The sequence below is a fragment of the Dasypus novemcinctus genome, chromosome 3 (assembly GCF_030445035.2).
Source record: "Dasypus novemcinctus isolate mDasNov1 chromosome 3, mDasNov1.1.hap2, whole genome shotgun sequence".
NCBI lineage: Eukaryota > Metazoa > Chordata > Mammalia > Cingulata > Dasypodidae > Dasypus > Dasypus novemcinctus.
Genome location: NC_080675.1, coordinates 155,793,092 through 155,818,258, shown reverse-complemented (window position 1 = coordinate 155,818,258; position 25,167 = coordinate 155,793,092). Strand labels below are relative to the sequence as shown.

Sequence of the window (25,167 nt, the reverse complement as noted above, 5' to 3'; positions counted from 1 at the left end):
TTTCAATTTTCCTGTTATATGTATTTCTCAGAGACTTAGAGCCTTCAGATTGTTCCTATGTTGGTTAAGCCCTGAAACCCAGCAGATATGTGACTGACTCCTACTCCCCAGTTTCTCGGGCTTGCCCTGGACAACTGGCAAAACACTGATAGGCCAGCCCCATTCCCAAAGCAAGGAGTATCTTCAACTGCATGCAAAACAATTCTATTCCTCTGCTCCATAAATCTATGTCCCTTTTTAGCCTGGAGCAGTCAGAGCAGTCATTGTCCCAGATTCCTCAAGACTGAGGAATGAACAAAAATAAGAGGGGAGTGTAACTGCTGACTAAAGCAGATTTTTAAAAATTGTATTTATTACCTTGTGTTAATTGAATAACTTGTAATATTTATAAAATAAATTTTAAATAAAAAATAGGCAAGGTTCACAATATATGAATTGTTTCAGAGCACAGTAAAATATAACTTGCCAACTCATTCTACAAGACCATCATAACCCCGATAGCCGTAACAAGAGAGAGATATCACAAAAAACAGAAACCATAATTCAAGCTATCTTATAAAGATGTACAGAGTGCACATAAAATGTTAAATTAATTGCAGCAATGTATTAAAAGAATACTCATGACCAAATAGAATTTATTCCAAGAATGATACAATGAAATTTCCAATGTAATTTACTATATTAAACAGATTAAACAGTAAAGTTTATAAACAATATAATTTCCTCAAAAGATGCTTTTTTAAAAGCATGTAATAAAATTCAACATCCATTCTTGACCAACCCTCTTTGAAAATTGGGAATATAATAAGATATCTTTAATTTATAAAAAATAACTACAGGAAATCTACAGAAGACATCTACAAGTGATATAAAACTAAGAAATTCTTGAACAAATCAGAAATAAAGCAACAAAACCTATAAACTACCACAATTCAGAATTTATCAGGAGTATCTGACAAGTAAAAGAAGTTAGCTTTCTTAATACCAAAGAGATAAAACTGCCATTATTTACAGATAGCTATTATTTACATCTATCTAAAGGAGTCAAAAGAATCAAAGGGAAAAAAATAGCACCAGTAAGAGTTCAACAAGGTGGCCAGGTACAAAAATTAACATACAAAAATCAACTGCCTTCCTATATATAATGACCAATTGGAAATAAAATTTGTTAAAAACCTAGATATAAACCTAATAAGAAACGTGTAAGATCGGTAGGGAAAAAGTGGTAAAACTTTTCAAAAGGATGTAAAAGAAGACCTGAATAAATAAAAGCATACCACGTTCTTGCAAAGATGTCAATTCTCCCCAAATTAATCTATAATTTCCATGCAGTCCCAATCAAAATCCCAACAGGAATTTTTAATGGAACTTGACAAGCAGATTCTCAAGTTCATCTGAAAGTGAAAATGTGCAAGAATAGCCAAGAAATTTTTGAAAAAGAATCTTAAGAAGAAATCTGTCCTATCAGTTATATTTAAAAATCCTTCCTAAAATATAAAAATTAAAACAGTATGGTATTGTTCAGGAATAAAAAGAAAAAGATCAATGTAACATAATGGAGGATCCAGAGCACTCATGGGAATCTAGCATATGATAGGGGTGGCATGTGGAGAGGATTGATTATTGGTTTTGCAGGGGGGAGGGGGGGCAGAATTAAACGTAAAGGACAGAACCATAAAAGTTTTAAGACAAACTATTGTTTCAAAACAGTATATCTTTAGAGGAAAATACAGAATAGATTTATTATATTGGGCCTTTCTAAGCAAGACCCCAAAGCCAATAGTTTATGGTGTGTGTCTTTTTCTATGTAATATTGCAATAAAGATCTGTTTAAAAATACTTACAATGTGAAATTGTTCACCTTCCTTTCTAAGTATTTTAAAACAGATTTTTATTGCAATATTACATAGAAAAAGATACACATCATAAATGTACATCTTGATAATTTTAATTAAAATAAAATTTCTATAAAATGAAAGGCATCAGAGTCTTCCAGTTAACTATACAGGAGAAAAGGTTTTTTTACCCTACCATGCTTTCTGGAAATAATGAGGATAACACATACCTCTGTGGATTCCCAAAAGAGTATAATTTCTCCACAAAGTAGGTGACAGCATGAAGAGCCATATATGACTGGGGGTGTTGGGGGGAAGAGGGGGCAAGGGTAACTGGGGGGAGTTTGTTTCTTTGCCATATTTACTGCCTTAATTTTACAGCAAAAATGAAATGCCACCTACTTGTCCATTAATTTAGAAACAGAATAAATGAGGTTTGACCAAGACTCACACAGACATGCCATCTTTCAAAGGAACGGGCAGTTCTGATGGCATGGTTTGTTAGAGGAGAAAAAGTGAGTGACAACCAGCTCTGCCCCTGTCCCCAGCTGTGGAGTCAGTATGAGTTAATGCTGAAACACCAGTAGGGGGAGGGAATCTCTCAATGCCACTGAGAGCTCCTGGACTGAAGCAGAAGATAGTCATCAAGTTCATAAACCCAAATCCACGGTCCCTGTTGCCAAGCTTACTCCCCTGTTCCTTCTCCCCATATTGAGCATCTCACTGATCTACAGAGAAAGCCCTCACCTTTTCCCCAGCCAATCATTAATAATAACCAGAGAGCAACTAGCACAGTACCCCTGGAACAATACTGCAAGAAATAAGGAAAAAGGAACATAACAGGTGAAAGAAAATATTCAAAAGTACAAACAAACATTTCTATAAAATATCCAAAACTTAAGGAAAACATGATTTCTCTCTGAAGCATGAGCTCAAAGAGATATAAGGGTTCAATGAAGAGATGCTAAGGCAAAAGAAAGACTAAAACACCAACACTTTAACACCAAAAGTGTGTTAGTCCTCAGGAAACAGAAGAAGAAAAAAAGCTATTTTAGAAATAAAAACTACATTAGAGTTTTCTCCAGGAAAAAAAAGAATCTTAGAAAATTGTCAGAGATATGGAGGACAGGCTTGATTAAAAAATCAAGAAAAATAAAAGGCAAAAGATAAAAAAGTGAAATATGATTAGAGGCAGTTATAATATCATTAGATGCAACAGAAATCCAAGATATGTATAAATGGTACCCATGAAGAATAGAATTCAGCATATAGAAAAAAAATATTCAAATCCATAGGAGAAGAAAATTTTCCTGACATAAAAAATCCCTGGATCTTTTCTGGTAGATTGAGTTCCAGAAAGGCTGCTGTAGAATAATGCTCACCCAGTGGTGACCCAGGAAAGGTACTAGGCCTCATGGATAAAGGAAGAATTCAAACCAAGCCAAAAAATCAAGACACTAACAAGGGGAAGAAATCAGACTGGCCTCAAACTTTTCCAAGCAACACTGAACCCAAACGTCAAATGGGCAAGGTATACCAAGTTCTATGAGAAAAAAAGAGTGTGACCCAAGAATATTCTATTTTATAGAGATGCAATTCAATTAGAAAGGTAACCTTCAGACATTCTCAAAGATGAAATAACTCAGGAAATACAGCACCTGTTAGTCCTTCTTGAAAAAGGTACTCTGTGATAAAATCCAGTGAATAAAGAAATGAATCAAAACGAATATCTCAGGAACAGAAAAATTATGCTGAAAATGATGGCATGAACATATATTTTTTCCCTTAAATATTGAACCAAGACTAGACAACTGTGAGAATTATAGTGACAGAAGTTAATGTTAATCCTGAATCATGACAATGTGGGAAACAAACAAAGAAACACAAAAACTAAAATAAAATTGTGTCATGGAGTAGATGTAAGAAGAAACCTAAGTGCTATTTACTTAATATGGAAAACATGTAATAAAAAAAGCCAGAACAGTTAATGCTGACCTCTTAGTGGTTTTCATAATCTTGCTTCTTTCAGAGGAATATTTTAGAAAATAGCTCATGGTAATGAAATCTTTATCTTAAGTTCAGCAATTCCTTCATTTCAACTTAGTTTTTTTCCCCCTTTGGTTAAATTCACCCAAAAAAATTAAACATAAATAAGTTAGGCATAAAGGTAAACATTAAACAAAATTAACATAAAATTAAATCTTGAGTTCTGCAATTACTCAGTTTTGACTTCGTTTCTTTCTCCTGTGTTAAGTTTACACAAAATTTACCTTAATATGTTACTAAAAACAAGTATAGCATGATCTATGTTAGTGAAATAATACCCACCCATCCTTCCATCCATCCATCCATCCATCCATCCATCCATCCATCCCTCCATTCATCCCTCCATCCATCTGTATATGCTATTTAAAGAAGTTGTTAAAGAGTAGAGTTTAAGGTCTGGGAGCTGGAGTAAGCCTTGGTGTGACCTGGGCAAGCTACTTAACTTTTCTGACCCTATTCTGTAAAATGAAGATAATACTGGCATCTAGCCTGTAGTGTTTGGTGGAGATTACATAAAATAGTACATATGGACATCTTAGATCAGTGCCTATTATGTAGCAAGTACTCAGTAAATGTCGGCTATTCTTATTTTCATTAGGATCTAGATGATACTTTACCTTCTTCTTTGTACTTTTATGTAACCTGTAAAATATTATATATTCTTTGAAGTTATCAGTAATGTTCTAATAATGTTCTGTCAATATTTGGACATTTTCAGTATGTCTTTTATTTAATTATTTTTACATGACAAAATGTAATAAGGAGCATGTGCAATTTTACAAAGAAAATTGGTAGAAAAAAATCACTATTTATATAAATATATTGTCAGACTTTCAAAAGCTCATCTGTGGTGATTTTAAATGCTGACAAATTCTTTAAGACTTTTCTATTCAAAAGGTGTAGCCGACTTCCTCTCCACTTGAGTATATTTTAGACTCAATGATACACTTCTAATGAACAGAGTATGGAGGAAGTGCTGGTGTATGACTTTTGAGATTAGATCATAAAAACATTGTGCTTCCACCTTGCTTGTTCTCTTGAATTGCCTGTAATGAGAGAAGCTAGCTACCATGTTGTTGGGACACTCAAACAACCCTATAGAGAGGTCCACATAGTGAGGAACTGAGGCTTCCTACTTATAGCCAGCAAGGAAATGAGGATATCAGCCAATTGCATGTAAGGTAGTCATTGTAGAAGTAGATCTTCCAGCCCCAGACAAGCCTTCAGCTATGGCTAACAGACTGCTGCCTCACAAGTGACCCTCAGCCGAAACCACTCAGCCAAACTGCTTATCTGTGCTAGATAACAAATGTCTGTTGTTTTAAGCCTAGATTTTTCAGTAATTCGATGATGTATTAAGTATTAGATAATGAATATGCCATCTATCTACCAAAGAAATATATACCAAACATTTTAGTTCATCAATGACAGAGTAGCTTATATCGGACTAACTCTTCTAAAGACAATAAACCTGAACAAAATATTTTTAAAAACCCAACTCTTTAAGGGCCCTGGAGAGCAAACAAGAAGGCAGAAGCAGGCAGAGGACTGATTCTTGGGAGAAGAACCATACTGCGTATGATCCAAGTTTACATGCTTTTTTCTCTGAGGGAACTCTCCAATTCTCTTGATGCAGAGAGGCTAGAACTCAAGCAGAAACTGCAACCTTATTGTTCTGCAGAGTTAGAGGATAGAGTATCAGACTGTCAGAACAACTGGAAAGAGAATGGGGAAATCCTAGAAAGGAGAGAGCTATACATGTGTAGACAGGTCTCCAAGAAGTCTCGGAGGAAAACCATAACTGGAAGACAAAATGTGTTTAGCAGATATTTCAGCCACATTGCAGGTGAGTCAGTTTAGAGTTCAAGCCTCACCAAGTGAGAGGGTTTGGTAAACATTTCAGGCTTTCCATTGCAATATCAGCAAGGTCATAGTTTAGGAGTAAAGGCTGTGTGTCTGGACTAAGGGTTTTTCCCTAAGGCTAAGATCAAATTTGAAATAGATAAGTCATAACAAAATTATCAAGGTTCCACAAGTTCAAATATAACAGGCTGCTAGAACAAAACTCAGTACTTAAAGAGAAAGAGAATAGAATCGAGTCTCTATAATTTCTAGCATACAATAAAAATTACTAGATAGGTGCAAAAGAAGAACAAGGGACTCATTTTAAAGGGAAAAATATCAGTCATTAGAAACAGACCTACAAATTACCTAAATATTGGAATTAGTACAACAGGATTTTAAAGTAACTCTTATAAAACTGTTAAAGAATACAAAATAAAAGATACATCAACAAAGAAATGAAGACTAGAAGGATAGAATAGGAAAAAATAAAAAAAAAAAAAAGAGTCAAATGGAAACCATAGGACAGAAAAATACAATATTTGAAATAAAAAATTATTGGTTGGGATTAACAACAGATTGGACATAATAAAAGGAATGATTAGTGAACATGAAGACAATGCAATACAAATACCCAAACTGAAGTACAGAAAGTAAAAAGGATATTGATAGGGAAGGGCAAAATGGTATCAGTTCAGAGTATTCACTCACCATCTCTCAGGCAAAAAATGGTTGAGTGGGGGCAAGAACCTACCTGAGTGAGCTGTTTTGGGAACCCACAGAGCAGGAGGCTTCAGGGTATCGATCTGGGGAGAGCTTGACAAAGAGATAAATTGCACAAGGTAAAACTGTGATTTTCTAGCCCCACCTGCAAGGCAAAAAGTTGGGGAAAGCCCCAACTCCCACTGGTCACCCTGCTGGAGGAAGAGTTCTCTGAGGGTAGGAGGGTTCTGGTGAACAGTGGAGAAGGGTTTCCTTTCTGTGGGTTTCATGGCCTGGACACCCTCTGAGATTTGAGGAGCATACCATCTGTTTAGCACCAAGAAGAGGGGAGAGGTGAATCTGCTGAGACAGCCTAATTTACCTAACTGCCTAGGGATAGAAACTTGGCCTGGGAGAAGGTGGAGTTAGTCTGGTGCTGAAAACTATCAAAATTTCAACTCCCCCTAAGGGAGGCAGGCAGCAGGATGTGCTTAATAAGCTTCCAAGAGTCTATTTAGGGTTCCCTGGGAGAAGGGGGTGGCCTGTGGTGAGTTAAGTCACCAAGATCCCATTTGAATTTCAAAGGGAACACTCACACAGGCTATTGTGTCCTGCTGCCCTGGGAGAGAAAGCAATAAGAATAGAAAGGGGGCAGGGACAGACTCCTAATCAGGAGGAATTTATCCAACTGCAAAGAGGTAAACCTGTCTAAAGGAAATTGACTAGATAGTTCTCCAAAGAGCTAAGTGACCCAATGAGAAAGTTTAGGTCAATGGAGGAGATTCCCCCTTGACTATATGAGGTTCCCAGTTCGATTCCCAGCTCCTCTTAGAGTAGTAAACCACCGGGATATCAAACATCTAGCTGATACTTTAGGACAGGGAAAACATAGACATTACTTTTGTATTAGCTTCTGTTGGGTCTCTTATTTTTTCCTTAAAAAAAAAGGCTACTTTTGTTTTAAAATTTAACTTAGTTTACTACCTAAAACCCACTTCAAAACATGCAGAGGGAAGGCTGCAGGGTAATTGATTGATGAACACTGACAGCCTGAGAAACTCCACAGGGCCTATGAGGGAAGGCTGTTTTTCCTTAGTTTTTGTTTGACTGTTTGCTTGTGGGTTTGTTTGCTTTTTTGTTTGTTTGTTTGTTTTCCTTTCTTCTTTCTCCCCTCTCCTTTTCTGAAAATTAGGTGCTGCTGGCTTGCTTCTTATTTGCTGTATTTCCTCTTCCTTGATTTCCCCCTTTACTATGTATACTGATTTTGTCTATCATTGCAATTTCTTCTCATTCCTACACCATTCTATCTTCCGCTTTCTGTTGTTGTTCTCACATTCTACCTCTCTTTGTTTAGTCTTCAATTTTTCTGTTTTTTTTCCTAACTCCTATATTCTGTTTTCTTACTTTAATTAACTTTTTTCTTTTTGTCCTTTACAGAACATCGAACAACTAATCAAAGCTATCGAACAAATATCATGGACCAACTTAATGAAATGAAGGAGGTGATTAAGGTTATTAAGAAGATACTGGGAGAACTTACTGAAGAAACTGTAAACATACATAAAAAGATAACAGATAGGATGGTAATGAATGGCACAATCCAAGAAATAAAAAATACACTGGAAGCACATAACAGCATATTCGAACAGGCAGAGGTAAGAATTAACAACGAGGAAGACAGTATATCTGAAATCAAAGAGATAGTAGAACAGATAGATAAAAAGATAGAAAAAATCCGGCAGAGACTTACGGATTTGAACAACAACACAAAATGAACAAACACATGCATTATGGGCATCCCAGAGGGAGAAGAGAAAGGAAAGGGGACAGAAGGAGTGTTGGAGGAAATAATAGGTGAAAACTTTCCAACCCACCCAACCCTCCCTATTGAGGGAGATGGATGTCCATGTCCAGGAAGTGTGGCATACCCCAAACAGTATAAATCCCAAAAGGCCTACACAAACACATACACTTGTCAAACTGTTCAATGCTCAAGATAAAGAGAAAATACTGAAGACAGCAGGAGAAAAGAGAACCATCACATACAAGGGATGCTCAATAAGATTAAGTGCTGATATCTGAAAATATGGAGGCAAGAAGGCTATCATATGACATAGTTAAGGTACTAAAAGAAAAAAAACTTTGAGCCAAGAATTCTCTATTCAGCAAAGCTGGCATTCAAAAATGATGGAGAGTTCAAAATATTCATGGATAAACAGAAACTAAAAGAGTATGCCAATAAGAAACCTGCCCCTCAAGAAATACTAAAGGGAGTTCTGCAGGTTGAAAGGAAAAAACAGGAAAGAGAGAGTTGGACTGTAAGAACAAACAAAAAGACAAAAAAGAAATTAAAAAAAATGACATATATAAACCCAAAGAAAATATGGCTAATGTAAGTAATTCCTTGAGAGTAATAATACTGAATGTTAATGGATTAAACTCACCAGTCGAGAGAAACAGATTGGCAGAATGGATAAGGAAATATGATACATCAATATGCTGTCTACAAGAAACCCACCTTAGATGCAGGGATTCAAGGAAATTGAAAGGGAATGGCTGGAAAACAATCTTACAAGCAAACAAGAAACAAAAAAGGGTGGGAGTAGCTATACTAATATTAGGCAAAATAGACTTTAAATGCAAAACTATTGTAATAAACAAAGATGGACACTATATATTAGTAAAAGGGGTAATCTTTTAAGAAGAAAGAACAATCATAAACATTTATGCACTTAACTAGGGAGCCTCAAAATACATGAGGCAAACATTGGAAAAACTAAATGGAGGAATAGATGCCTCTACAATTATAGTGGGGGACTTTAATACACCATTTTCACCATTAGACAGGACATCTTGACAGAGAATCAATAAAGAAGCAAAGACTTTGAGTAATTCATTAGAGAATCAGGACCAAATATACAAGAACACTACACCCAAATACATTGGGAGATACAGTCTTCTCAAGTACACATGGATCATTCTCTAAGATAGAGTGCATGTTAGGCCACAGAAGAATTCTCAATGAATTCAGAAAGATTGAAATTATATAAAGTAATTTCTCTGACAACAATGGCATGAAGCTGGAAATCTGTAAAGGCCAGAGAACCAGATCAGGCACAAAGATATGGAAGCTAAACAAAATACTCTTAGAAAAGCAGTGGATCAAATTTTTTTTAAAAAATCAGTATCTACCTTGAAACTAATGAAAATGACAATAGAACATAACAAACCTATGGGATGCAGCAAAAGCTGTACTGAGAGGGAAATTCATAGCCCTAAATGCTTATATCAGGAAAGAAGAAAGAGCTAAAATCTAAGACCTAACTGCACACCTGGAGGAATTAGAAAAAGAACAACAAACTAACCCTAAAGGAAGTAGAAAGAAGGAAAAACCAATAATTAGAACAGAACTAAATGAAATAGAAAATAAGAAAGTATTAGAAAAATTGAACAAAACCAATTGCTGATTTTTCAAGATCAATAAAATTGACAAATGCTTAGCTAGAGTAACAAAGAAACAAAAGAGCAAAGATGCAAATACACAAAATAGGAAATAAGGAGGGGGATATCAGCAGTGACCCCACAGAAATAAAGAATATCATAAGAGGATACTTTGAAAAACTGCATGCCAACAAGGACAATTTAGAGAAATGGACAAATTCTTAGAAACACACAAGCAGCCTATGTTGATGAAAGAAGAACTTGATGAACTCAACAGACCAATCACAAGTAAAGAGATAGTCATTAAAAACCTCCATCTAAGAAGAGCTCAGAACCAGAAGGCTTTACAGATGAATCTACCAAACATTCCAGAAAGAACTAACACCAATCCTGCTTAAACTCTTCTTAAAAATAGAAGTAGAATGAACATTGTGTAACTCATTCCATGATGCCAACATTACCCTAATACCAAAGACAACAATGCCACAAAAAAGGAAAGTAGCAAACCAATCTCTCTAATGAACCTAGATGCTAAAATCCTCAGCAAAATTCTTGCTAATCATATTCAACAACACATTAAATGAGTTGTGCACCATAACCATGTAGGTTACATCCCATGTGTGTAGGGGTGGTTCAACATAAGAAAATCAATTAATGTAATATACCACATAAAACAGATCTAAAGAAAAAAAAAATCACATGATCATCTCTATAGATGTAGAAGGAGCATTCAACAGGATGTAGCACCCTTTCCTGATAAGAACACTGTGAAGGACAGGAATAAAAGGAAACTTTTTGAGAATGATAAAAGGTGTATATAAAAAACCCACAGCTAACATCGTATACAATGGCAAAATCCCAAAAGCTTTCCTTCTAAGATTGGTAATAAGAAAAGGATGCCCACTATCACTGCTCCTATTTAACATTGTGTTAGAAGTACTTGCTCAAGCATTTAGGTAATAAAAAGATATAAAAGGCATTCAAATTGGAAAGGAAGAATTCAAAATTTCACTATTTGCAGACAATATGATCCTATACATAGAAAGCCCTGAGAAATCTACTACAAAGATTCTAGAATTTATAAATGAGTTCAGTAAAGTTGCAGGTTATAAGATGAATGTGTAAAATCAGTTGCATTTCTATAAAATTATCAGCAATCTGAGGAGGAAATCAAGAAAAAAAAATACTATTTACAACAGTAATGAAAAATAAGTTTAAATAAATTTAAATAAATTTAGCTAAAGATGTAAATGACTTATATACAGAAAACTACACAATACTGTTAAAGGAAATCAAAGAAGACTTAAATAAATGGAAGAATATTCCCTGTTCATGGATAGGAAGATTAAATATCATTAAGATGTCTATACTACCCAAACTAATCTACAGATTTAATGCAATCCCAATATAAATCAACATAGCACTTTTCACTGAATTGGAAAAAGTAACTATGAAATTTATTTGGAAGGGCAAGAGGTCCTGAATGGCCAAAGACATATTGAAAAAGAAAAATGAAACTGGATGAATCACACTACCTTACTTTAAAACATACTATAAAGCTACAGTGGTCAAAATTGCATGATATTGGCACAAGGATAGATATACTGACCAATGGAACCAAATTGAGAGTTCTGATATAGATCCTTGCATATACAGTTATCTGATATTTGACAAGGCCACCAAGCTCACTGAACTGGAAGAGGGTGTCCTCTTCAACAAATGGTGTTTGGAGAACTGGATATCCACATCCAAAAGAATGAGACAGGAACACCACCTCACACCTTATACAAAAATCAACTCAAGATGAATTAAAGATCTAAATATAAGAGCCAAGACCATAAAGATCTTGGAAGATAATGTAGGGAAGCATCTATAGGACCTTGTAATAGGAAATACCTTAGTGAATTTTATACTCCAAGCATGAGCAGTGAAAAAAAAAAAAAAAAGATAAATGAGACCTCCTCAAAAGTAAAACCTTTTGTACCTCAAATGAGTTTGTCAGGAAAGTGAAAAGACAGCCTACCCAATGGGAGAAAATATTTGGTAACTTTATGTCTGATAGAAACCTAATATCCAGCATATATAAAGAAATCCTATATATTGGAAATAAGAAGACAACCCATTTTAAAAAATGGGCAAGTGATTTGAACAGACATTTCTCCAAAGAAGAAATACAAATTGCTAAAAAGCACATAAAAAGATGTTCAACATCACTAGTTATTAGGGGAATGCAAATCAAAACTACAATGAGATACCATCTTATACCCATTAGAATGTCGGCCACTAAAAAACAGGACTACAAGTGTTAGAAAGGTTGTGGAGGAATGGGAACACTCATCCATGGTGATGGGAATGTAGAATGGTGCAGTCATTGTGGAGAACAGTTTGGCATTTCCTCAAAAACATAACTATAGACCTATAAAATTACCCATCAATTCCACTGCTGGGTATATATCCAGAAGAATTGAAAGCAAGGACATGAACAGATATATGCACAGCAATGTTCATAGTGGCATTATTCACTATTGTCAAAAGTTGGAATCAACCCAACTGTCCATCAACAGATGAAAGGATAAGCAAAATGTGGTACACAATGGAATATCACTCAGCTGTAAGAAGGAATACAGGACTAATACATGGGATAACTTGGGTGAATCTTGAGGACCTTATGTTGAGTGAAGCAAGCCAGATATTGAAGGACAAATATTACATGACCTCTCTGATATGAATTAAGGAAATTGAGTCAACTCAGAGAGCTACAGGAAATAGAAAGGGAGAAGAAGTTTGTGAGCCAATGCCCACATGGGTGAAATCTATGATAAGATGGGAGTAGTTATGCAGTGAAGGGATATGGTAGGGGTGTAGGGATACTATTGGGTTGGGTGGTACAAGTTTGACAGGGGGACAGTCCATGGAATTGGGGGAAGGATAGGGGAGGGAGCAAGTGAACACGGGATTGGCGGGTATATGGTTGAAACTACATTGTTGAGAAAACTCTTGGCAATATGGCAAGGAATGGTTACTGGTTTAGGGTGCTGGATGGGGGTGGCATTTGGGACAGGGTGTACCTGGGGCAGTCTTCTAGAGAATGTGCGAGTGATCATTTTGTCATAATGTGTTGTATCACTGGGGGAGAGACCCACACTATGAGTGGGAAAGGATTTGGACCCCCATACCAGAGAGGCCCAATGTGTTCTCAAGGGGAGGGTGTCTCTCAAGAGCATAGGAGACTCCTAATAGGGGAGGATAGACTCGTTTGTCTAGCCCTCAGAGTTGTTGCAAGTATCTATGAATCTTCTTTCAAGGAGTGAAGCCTGGTGGTGGCTATAGGCCCTGAGGGGAGGGAGAGGGAGGAATAGAATAGATGGAAGAGGGGGTAGTTGGGAGCAATGGAAGTATTCTGCATGATCTATTCGGGCCATGTTAAATTTCATCAAAAATTTCTAAAAGTGTATGGTCTAAAATGTAAACCATATTGTAAACTACTGACTGTGATTAGTAGCTAAGTTTCAATATTTGTATATCAGTTGTAACAAATGTACCATACACAGGTAAAAAGGTCATTAATAGGGAAGGGGGAAAAGCAGGAGGATGTTGGGTATATGGGAGTCCCATATATTCTTTTTTTTATTTTATTGATTTTGTAAAAATATTACATTAAAAAAAAAAAATGAGGTCCCATTCATCCCCACCCACCCCACCCCACCACTCCCCCCCCCCAGCAACATTCACTCCCATCATCATGACACATCCATTGCATTTGGTAAGTACATCTCTGGGCATCTCTGCACCTCATGGTCAATGGTCCACATCATGGCCCATACTCTCCCCCATTCCATCCAGTGGGCCCTGGGAGGATTTACAATGTCTGGTGATTGCCCCTGAAGCACCATCCAGGGCAACTCCAAGTCCCAAAGGCGCCTCCACATCTCATCTCTTCCTGCCACTCCCCATACCCATCAGCCACCATGTCCACTTTTCCCACTCCAATGCCATCTTTTCTCTGTGGACCTTGGATTGGTTGTGTCCGTTGCACCTCTATGTCAAGAGGAGGCTCAGATTCCACACGGATACTGGATGCAATCCTCCTGTTTTCAGTTGTAGGCACTCTAGGCTCCATGGTGTGGTGGTTGTCCTTCTTCAACTCCATCTTAGCTGAGTGAGGTGAGTCCAATAAATCCGATTGTAGGAGCTGGAGTCTGTTGAGGCTCAGGGCCTGGCTATCATATTGTCAATCCAGAGATTCAAATCCCCTAAATATATCTTAAACCCCAACACCAACTACAACTCCAGTAAAGTAGCATGAAAGTCTTATGAAAAGAGATCCCATCTGAGTCCAGTTTCATCACGCAGAAACACCAGCTCCAAAGAAGGGCCATCTGCCATGGCAGTGAACCCCATCTGCCATGACCGTAGAACCCGTGGGTCTCTTTAGCCCTCCAAGGAACCAATACCTGGGGATTGTATCTACTTTATCTGTCTCTTAGATTCTGCTCAGTTGTGCATAAGGGCAATCCTTCAGACAGCCTCCAGACTCTTTTTTAGAGGCTCGTAGCCATATAAACTCATTTCTCCTTTCCTTTTCCCCCTTACATTAGGTCAAACAGCATTTTAAAGTCATGTTATTATATGTAGACAGGGATATTCTGCTGATCCACATTGAACCTTCAATTCAAGGTCATTTTCCAGTTGCATCATCAGTTGGTAGTTGATAGTGATCCCTCGGTGACAGGGAGGCTCATCCCCGGGTGTCATGTCCCATGCTGGGGGAAAGGCATTGCATTTACATGCTGAGTTTGGCTTCGAGACTGGCCACATTTGAGTAACATGAAAGCTGTCAGGAGGAAATTCCCAGGCACAGTGCCCATATATTCTTTATGTGACTTGACTGTGACCTAAAACTTCTCAGAAGATATAAAGGAAAAAGAAAAATAAGACACTGAGGAAGAAATAGAAGAAAATGCCACTGTACATATAGGACAACAGTTATTACAATGATGAAAGACAAATGTCAAAAAATTTTAAAAATACATTTTTCCTTTTTTTTTGCTTGCTTTATTTTTTATTTATTTCTCTCCCCTTCCTCCCCCCCCCACCACTGTCTGCTCTCTGTGTCCATTTGCTGTGTGTTCGTCTGTGTCCACGTGCATTCTTGTCAGCAGAACTAGAAATCTGTGTCTCTTTTTGTTGCGTCATCTTGCTGTGTCAGCTCTCCATGTGTGCAGCACCACTCCTGGGCAGGCTGCGCCTTTTTCATGCAAAGCAGCTCTCTTTGAGGCAAGGGCTCCCCTCCCTGCATGGCAGAGCACACCTTGTGCGCATCAGCACTTGCACATGCTCATCATACTGGTTAGGAGGCCCTGGGTTTGAATCCTGGACCTCCCATGTGGTAGGCGGACGCTCTATCAGTTGAGCCAAATCTGCTTCCCTATTTTTCATTTTTTTTTTAAGATTCTTTTTTTTTTTTTAAAGATTTTATTTATTTCTCTCCCCTACCCATCCCTACCCCGGTTGTCTGTTCTCTGTGTCTATTTGCTGCATCTTCTTTGTCCGCTTCTGTTGTTGTCAGCGGCACAGGAATCTGTGTTTCTTTTTGTTGCACCATCTTGTGTCAGCTCTCCATGTGTGCAGTGCCATTCCTGGGCAGGCTGCACTTTCTTTCACGCTGGGCGGCTCTCCTTACAGGGTGCACTCCTTGCGCATGGGGCTTCCCTACGCAAGGGACACCCCTGCGTGGCACGGCACTCCTTGTGCGCATCAGCACCGCACATGGGCCAGCTCCATACGGGTCAAGGAGGCCTGGGGTTTGAACCGCGGACCTCCCATGTGGTAGACGGACTCCCTAACCACTGGGCCAAGTCCACCACCTATTTTTCATTTTTTAATACTCCAATTTTTAAACTTTATTTTAGTTTTAGTTTTTCTAAATTATTATGTATTTTATTTCTTCTGTTTAAACCTATCATTACAGTCTTATATTCCTATTACTTGAATTTGGCAACATTTTTGCCTCCATTTTTTGAAGAAGTTTTGGATCACAGAAGGGTTACAACTATGGCAAAGGAGAATCATTGCTGTGGAGTGTCAGTGATGGGAGATACATGGGAGGAAGTTCACCTGGGCATACATATAAGGTATATAAATAAGTTCAAATGTTAATGGGGCATTGCTACCTTGAGTAGAGATTCAAACAATAACCAAAAGAATACTGAATTCCCATCCTGATAAGCTCTGCCACATTCTCTAATGGAATAGCAACAATCACACAAGTACAGAGGCAATGACTAGTGAAGAAGGATGAGCCATTGATAGGCCCTTGATATTGATGACTATGCTCATGAACCTTTTGCTCTTGAAACTGCAACTTAGCCTAGTGTTGTAGGGTGCCTAAGAGTTACTCCTGGCAACCTCCATGTCGCTCTCTAAGCCAAACTCAGCATATAATGCATTACCTTCCCTCCAGCATGGGACATGACTCCTGGGGATGAGCATCCCTGGCACTCAGGGATTACTACCAAGCACTGGCTGGTGATGCAACTGGAAAAAGGCTGGGAAGTCTCTCCCAGAGACAATACTGAGCAGCTTGCTTCCCCTGCTACAATTAACATCACAACCACACATGTTCGGGAATTATGTTCCAGGTACTGTCCAAGTCTGAGAAGACAGCTAAACATAGAGGAAGGGGTCTGAAACCAGACTTCACGAAAGAAGATATATAAATGTTAAGAAGCACATGAAAAGGTGCTCAATGTCATTAGTCCTCAGAGACAGGCAAATTAAAAACATGAAACTTCTTAACAAACACTAGAAAGTCAAGAATTTAAAAGACAGACAAATATTGGCAAGAGTGTGAACAAGATAAATGCATCTCTGACAGACCTGGAGAAGTTAATGTCTGCTGCTAAAGTTTCCACTACAGATGCAAGAAAAAGAAGGTCTTTGTGACTTCTGTCGATCTGATTGTATCAGCCAGGATTGAATGGGGGAACTTTCTAACAAATTCCTTTGAGTTTTAATTTTGAGGAGGGTGGAACAGTGGGAGGGAGGAAGAGAGGAATTCACTGTTTTTGGTCAGACGGAGAAGGCCTGTGATGGGGGGGCTTGCTCAGCAGAGGGAAGATGCTTACATTAAAAAAGAAGAAAGAGCTAAAAATAGATTGAGGGTCATATTGGGCACAATGAGGCTGAAATATGCAGTGGTGAGTTCCAGTAACTACATCTGTGCCAAAGATAGCAGAATGGAGAACCCACCCTATTATTATCATCATTATATCATTTATATAATCATTCTTTATTTAGATAGATATAGAAACAGCATAATGTTTTTCAAGGGGGAAATGGTAAAGACAAATAAGTTTATTTTTATCTATCTATCTATCTATCTATCTATCTATCTATCTATCTATCTATCTATCTATCTATCTATCTATCTTTCTACCCATTCCCTGGAGCCTCTTTTCTTTTTCTTTTTTTTTAATTTGTCATCAGCTTTTTTTTCTTTCTCTTTTTTAATTGTATTTTTTGGAGGTACGTAGATCATCAAAAATGTTACATTAAAAATATAAGAGGTTCCCATATACCCCACCCCCCACCCCACCCCCAATCCTCTCACTTCAGCAATCTCTTTCATCATTGTGGCACATTCATTGCATTTGGTGAATACATTCTGGAGCACTGCTGGCACCACATGGATAACAGTTTACGTTGTAGTTTACACTCTCCCCCAGTACATTCAATGGGTTATGGCAGGATATATAGCATCTAGCATCTGTCCCTGCAATATCATTTAGTATAACTCCAAGTCCCAGAAATGCCCCCACATCACATCTCCTCTTCCCTCTCCCTGCCCTCAGCAACTATGTGGCCACTTTCTACACATCAGTGCTACAGTTTCTTTCATTACTAGTCACATAGTAGAATACCAGTAAATCCATTCTAATCTGTATTTTATTCCTCCATCCTGTGGACCCTGGGATAGTGATGTCCACTCCACCTCTATATCGAGAGGGGAATTAGATCCCACATGGTTGATGGATGCAATTCTCCTGTTTGCAGTTGTAGGTGCTCTTGGTTCCCTGGTGTGGTGGTTGACCATCTTCACCCTCCTGTTAACTGACCTGGGTTAAGTCCAGCGAAACACAGAGTAGGAGCTGCAACTCTGCTAAGGCTCAGGGCCCAGCTGGCACATGGCCAGTCCAGAGATTCAAGTCTCCTGAGTATACACCAACCCCAGCACCAACCGCAGGTTCAGTAAAAGTGACAGAAGAGGCATGTGTAGAAAGGTCACATCTGAGTCCAACTCCATAACACTCAGGAACACAAATTATAAAGTAGGGTCCCCTGAGAAGGCACTGAACTCCAGAGCCATCTGCTATGACCATAGAACCTGTGTGTCTCCATAGCCCTCAGGAGCACCAGTACCTGGGGCTGTATGTACTTCAGCTGTCTCTGGGATCCTGCTGAGGCATGCATAAGCATGACCCCTCTGATGACCTCCCAACTCTTATTGAAGACTCCTAGCCATATAAACTCATTTGTCTTTACCATTTCCCCCTTTTATTCAAGGTCAAAAGCAGTTTTTGACACATGATCCTACATGTAGGCTGAGATATTCCGCTAGCCTGAGTTGACCCTTTTATTCAAGGTCTCCTTCTAGTTGCATCACCAGTTAGTGATTGGTACTAATCCCTCCATGCCAGGGAGCCTCATCCCCGGGAGTCATATCCCATGCTGAGGGGAAGGTAATGCATTTACATGCTGTGTTTGGCTTAGAGAGTGGCCATATTTGAGCAACATGGAGGCTCTCAGGAGGTAACTCTTAGGCTCCCTGCAGCTCTAGGTCTAGTTCAAATTTCAGGCCCTCAGGCTCATAATCATAGTCATCACTAGCAAGGGCTCATCATTGGACCATCCTTCTTCACTGGTCTTTGCCCTTGCACTTGGAGTATTGTTGCTGTTCCATTGGGGAATGTGACAGAGCTCCCCTGGCTAGGAACTTGGCCCTCCCTCTGTTCGACAAGTGAGTTTATGTGGCTAAGAGACTTCAAAATGAGCTGGGAGGTCATAAGAGAGGTAACGCTTATGCACATGTCAGCAGGATCTCACAGACAGCCAAAGTAGTTACTGCCCCAAATGGTGGGGCTCCTGACGGCTCCAGAGACACTGAGTTCCTATGGTCATGGCAGATAGCTTCAGAGTTTGATGCCATGCCAGGGGGCCCTAATTTGGAGTTTGTGCTCCCAAGTGTGACAGAGTTGGACTGAGATGTGACTTCTCTACACATACCTCTTCTATCACTTTTATTGAACCTATAGTTGGTGCTGGATTTGGTATGTGTATGTCCAAGAGACTTGAATCTCTGGGCTGTCCATGTGCCAGCTGGGCCCTGAGCCTCAGCAGAGGTGCAACACTTACTCTCCAGTTCACTGGACTCACCCAGGACAGCTAACAGGGAGGTGAGGATGGACAATTACCAAACCAAGAAATCAAGAGAGTCTACAACTAAAAGCAAGAGAGTCCCAACCATCAGTCATATGGGATCAAAGCCCCCTCTCTTTATTTTTTTTATTTTTTTTTTTTTTTTATTTTTTTTTTTTTTATTATTGACTTTGTAATAATATTACATTAAAAATATATATGTGAGGTCCCATTCATCCCCACCCCCCCTCCCTCTCCCCCCCCAACAACACTCGTTCCCATCATCATGACATATCCATCGGATTTGGTAAGTACATCTTTGGGCACCTCTGCACCTCATAGACAATGGTCCACATCATGGTCCATACTCGCCTCCATTCCATCCAGTGGACCCTGTGAGGATTTACAATGTCCGGTGATTACCTCTGAGTCACCATCCAGGGCAGCTCCATGACCCAAAGACGCCTCCACCTCTCATCTCTTCCTGCCTTTCCCCACACCCATCTTCCACTATGTCCACTTTTCCCAATCCAATGCCACCTCTTCTTTGTGGACATTGGATTGGTAGTGTCCATTGCACCTCTATGTCAAGAGGAGGCTCAGATTCCACATGGATGCTGGATGCAATCCTCCCATTTTCGGTTGTAATCACTTTAGGCTCCATGGTGTGGTGATTGTCCTTCTTCAACTCCATCTTAGCTGAGTGTGATAAGTCCAATAAATCAGATTGTAGGTGCTGGAGTCTGTTGAGGCTCAGGACCTGGTTGTCACATTGTCGGTCCAGAGATTCAAATCCCCTAAATCTATCTTAAACCCCAACGTTAACTGCACCTCTATCACATTAGCATGAAAGCCTTATGAAGGGAGATCCCATCTGAGTCCAGATTCATCACACATAAACACCGTTTCCAAAGAGGGGCCATCTGCCCTGTTAGTCAACCCCATCGGCCATGACCATAACTCTCATGGGTCTCTTTAGCCTTCATAGGAGCCAATATCTGGGGGTTGTATCTGCTTTATCTGTCTCTCTGACTCTGCTCAGTTGTGCATGAGGGCAATCCTTCTGCCAGCCTCCAGACTCTTTTTTAGAAACTCGTAGCCATATAAACTCATTTCTCCTTTCCATTTCCCCCTTACTTTAGGTCAAACAGCATTTTAAAGACATGTTATTTTATGTAGACATGGATATTCTGCTGATCCGCATTGAATCTTCCATATAAGGTCCTTTTCCAGTTGCATCATCAGTTGGTATTTGATAGTGGTCCCTCGTTGCCAGGGAGGCTCATCCCCGGGTGTCATGTCCCACGCTGGAGGGAAGGCATAAAGCCCCCTCTCTTTAGAGGTGAATTGGGAATCACTATCCCAGAATCCTCAGGGTTGGAGAACAAAATATGGACTAGAATGGACTTACTGTTATTCTACTATAGACTTATTGTGATTCTAGCAATTGAAGAAATTATATCATTGATGTGGAGACAGTGGCCACTGGAGTTGCTGAAGGCAGGGAGAGGGGAAAAAGTGGTGAAACATGGGGGCATTTTGTAGACTTGGAATTGTCCTGAATGACAGAGCAAAGAGAAATACAGGACATTATATATCCTGCCATACCGTGCAGAATGGAGTGGGAGAGAGGTGAAAACTATGATGTGGACTATAATCCATGCTGTGTGGCAATGCTCCCAAATGTATTCATCAATTGCAATGAATATACCACACTAAGGAAGCAAGTCGTTGGTGTGGGGAAAGGTGGGAGGTGTGGGGAGTGGGGCATGTGGGAATCCCTTGTGTTTTTTTTTGTGTAGCATTTTATGTAGTCTAAGTATCTTTTAAAAATAAATAAAAATTATATTTAAAAAAAGGATATTGAGAAATAGGCAGAGATCCATTAACTGTGAGGTATATGAAGCAGTCTAAAGTTAACTTAAAGGTAGGAGAGAGAAAATAGGGTTGAAAAATTTTTTAAATAAATATTGCAAAAAAATTCCAAATTTGACCTCTAAACACACACACACACACCCTAGACACTTGCAATAACAACAAGCCCAAAGCAGGATAAATACAAAGAAAATGATACCTAAGAGCATTATAGACAAACTTCTGCAAAGAACAGATAGGACAAAAAATTATAAAAGGTGTAAGAGAAAACAAACCACAGTACATAAAGAGCAACAACAATAAGGCTGACAAATGACTTCTTATCAGAAACAATGAATGCCAGAAGATAGTAGAATAACGTCTTTAAAGTGCTGAGAGAAAAATGTGAAGCTAGAAATCTATGTTCAGCAAAATTTCTTTCAAAAACGAAAATGATATAAAGTCATTTTCAGATAAAAGTTGAGAGAATTTCTCAGTAGCATACTGGCACTTCAAGGAATACTAAAGGAAGTTCTTCAGGATGAAGAAAATTGAAACCAGATTGAAATCTGAATCTAGAGGAAGCAAGGAAGAGTCTTGGGAGTAGTAAATATAAAATATTTTTTACAAGTATTTAAAAATCAACTGGTGTTTAAAACAAGAACAGTAATGATTCAGTGTGGGTTTAGAACATATGAAGTAAAATAATTATATTTATACAGCACAAAAGAAAATAAGTGTAAACTGAAATAATCTGTTTTAAGGTTGTTATTAATGAGGTAGTATAATATGAATTCCAGATAGAGTGGGATAAATTAGGATGTACATTGTACCCTCTTGAACAATTCTAAAAAGAAATTGATACAAAGAGGTCACTGTTAGCTCCAGGGGTATCTCAGAGAAAATCTCTGCTGTGTACCAACAAACTTGTAGAGGGAAAATATGTTAGGAGCTCCCAAAAGTTGTACTGTCCAAGGGTGGATTTGGAGGGTAGCAGGAGGGAGGGAGGGGTGGCTCCTGTGTAGAGAGAATGAAGCCATATCACCTGTTCTGTGGAGTCTATGACAGCCTTAACTCCATACCTGCCTTTCAATGGTTCAATAACAAACCATGCCCTCTATCTCTGTGTGGCATGCTTGCCCCTAGGTTCCATGTTGTTTTCCACTATTTCCTTAGGACCTCATTCCCTCCTAGCCAAATCCTCTTGTGCCAAACTCATTCCATGCCCTCATAGGAGGGCTTGTCTTACCACACCCAGGGGCTTCTTGTTTGCCTCTCTTATTTTGCTCCTGGAGGCCGAAACTGTGCTGTCATCTTTCAGGCCCCCTCTCCACCCCCTCAGTGACCACCACTGTGTTATACAGGTAACATGTGCTCAAAAATCTTAAATGCTGTAAGTGAAAATATGCCTGTTGCCAAACCCTGGAAGTGAGGTACTCTCTGCAGAATTTGGGGAACAGAGGTATACTTTTTTATGAGTATAGAATTATCTAATGATAATCTGCTATTTATGGTGCACCTTCTCTGAAAGGTTCTTTAAGTAGGTTTCTTCCACTCTCATCAGAATATGTGTTATAGGTGCTACCTACCTGTGTGACTCCAGACAGTGCTCTAAGTCAGAACTTCTCAAATTGTCACTCGTTGACAAATCCTCTGGGGATCTTGCTATAATGCAGATTCTGATTCAGTAGGTCTGGAGTGGGGATTCTGCATTTCCAACAGTTCCCAGACAATGGTGATACTGCCAGTCTAGCACTTCAGAGCAAGACAAACTACTCGAAAGGAGGGGTCTGCCCCCTCACTCAAAGCAACACAAATTGCTTTTATTCTCTCTTTCAGAGTTTCCACACAAAGCAAAGAGGAGCTTAGTAGCTCCTTACACACTTAGCCCTGAGCTGATGCTATCACACGTGGTATTTCATATTGTCCTTATAACAAAATGGGGAAGCAGCCATGCCATTACCATCTTCGCCCACAGGTAGACACCTAGGTTCAGAAAGATTATCTAAGTTGTCCAAGGACCCACAGTGGGTGGTGGCAATGGGACTGGTACACAGGCTGATTCTACAGTTCCTGGGGAGGCTTTCCAGCAGCCTTCACTCCTCATGAAAGAACTCACATACCTCAGTACATACCCTTAAATGAATGAGAAGAGTGGACAGAATTTTTTTGCTGACTGCACCCTTGGGGGCTAATTCTGTCATATAATGTATAATGTATAATCTGAGATACTTCAAAAATTTTCAGCAATTCCAGAGACAGAGTTCTAATTAAGGAAAAGCTGGGGAACCTCTTTTCAAAACTCAAGAAATTCCCCAAGAGTTAGGTGATCCAGGGAACCCTTGGCCCAATCTTCCCACCTTACACTGCTTGTAAGTGGAGCTGAGTGGGGGCTGAAGCTGCCCCTGCAAAGGAAAATAGCCAAAAAGGCAGTGCCTGGGGAAGGTGGCTTCCCAGCACAGCAATCTGACTGGGCATTTGTACCTTTAAGCTAAGAGGCAGACTAAAACCTAGGTGAGGTGGCTGCCCCCTAAAGCTAACTGGCCATCGGCAACCACTCAGTGCCCACAGTGTGCTCCTCTGCCCCCACCAACTTAGCTCTCAGCTCACTGCTGTGCAACCTAGTGTACTTCAGAATATACTAGACTGCCAGGCTCAGGGGGTATACAGAAAGATGTATAACAAGTGCTCTTTGCTACCAGCCCATCTGAGCAAGGGAAGCCCTACATCCAACAAAGCCAGAGATAATTGGGTCAGGCTGTTATTTAAAGGGACAATTACCCACTGGCATCTTTGGAAGTGCTGAATCCCTTGAGGAGCAAGCTGGAGGAAACTGGCTGGATTCAGGTAGTGCTTCCTGGAACATAAGGGGTGTGAGCTGGCTGCAAATCATGGGGGTGGACTGAGATAAATGGAGAGTCAGGGAGGAGCCTTGGGGGGATAGGAATGTTGCAAGCCCAGGCTTGAATGGGGATAACCAGGTGTATCCGGGAGCACTGACAAATGTTCACTGGTTAAAACTGAGGGTATGTGAAGGAGAAGGAGGCAAGCAGGTGGAAAACTGTCAATTCTGTCTGGGTAGGAATAGAGAGCCAATGAAGGACCATGAGCATTTAGGAGGCATGGCCTGGTGGACAGCAGTGGGTAAGCCAGCTGGACTAGTAGGACCAGGAACCCGAGATGGCTTTTCTGGCAAAATCAGTGAACAATTCCTCTGCCTTGAGGACCCAACCAATCTGTCCTGAGTTGTGGAATATGTGGCAGGTACTGTTTCAGGGTCCAGGACTCTGTTACTGCCAAGGAAATAGGGGGATGGGGGCAGCTCTGGGGCACGCAAAAAGGGAAGCTCTTGGCACCCTCCCCAGCCCCTCAGTTCCCAGGCTGCTGACTCCAGCTCTTACCTCCTATTTTTGCATTGTATGCTATGCCCACGATGCAGTAGGAGTTGTTTGCTGATGCAGCAACTTCTCCTGCACAACGAGTGCCGTGTCTGAAGCAAAGGGAAAAAAGCAATCAGCAACACTGAGCCTGGGAATGTTTGATGGATTCAAGTGTGCAGCTCTCTTCTCCTGCAACAAGACTGGTTTCCCTGAGCCTGGGCCTGACATCAAAGTCCACTTTCTTCATGGCCTCTCATGGCCTCCTGTACTCCAACAGCCTATTCACAGGGAGCACGTAAGCAGGCTTTGCACACACCCTGGGGGCCCTACCCTAGCCTCAGTTTTGTGGCTACAAAGTCTTCCCACTACCCTTCAAATGACGAGCACTAGCTTGGGGTTGTCTCTTCTGGGAAGCCTCAACTCCCAAATTGGAGTTTGGGGTTCTTGCTCCAAATGGCTAGGCCCTGTGCTTCCCTCCATGCTGGCCTTTGCCCCTGGGACATGGTCACTGCTGTGTTACCCCAGCCCCATGTCTCCCATGACCAACAGGAGCATCATAGAGGTCTGACCCACTGACCCACAGCAAGAATGGAAAAAGGAATATTTATGTCTTGTCCCCTGTGAACCTACAGTACATCATGATCCCCTCA

General features: G+C 39.9%; 1 protein-coding gene across 2 annotated transcripts in view; it reads right to left on the bottom strand.

Annotated features, from left to right (window-relative positions):
• PCSK6 (proprotein convertase subtilisin/kexin type 6) overlaps window positions 1–25,167 on the bottom strand; it is a 229,216-nt gene that overhangs the window by 115,199 nt on the left and 88,850 nt on the right. For both annotated transcript variants that reach the window (XM_004462109.5, XM_004462110.5), the window contains exon 6: window positions 24,539–24,627. In XM_004462109.5, coding sequence (XP_004462166.3) covers window positions 24,539–24,627 — 89 coding nt within the window. The remainder of the gene's footprint in view (window positions 1–24,538; window positions 24,628–25,167) is intronic.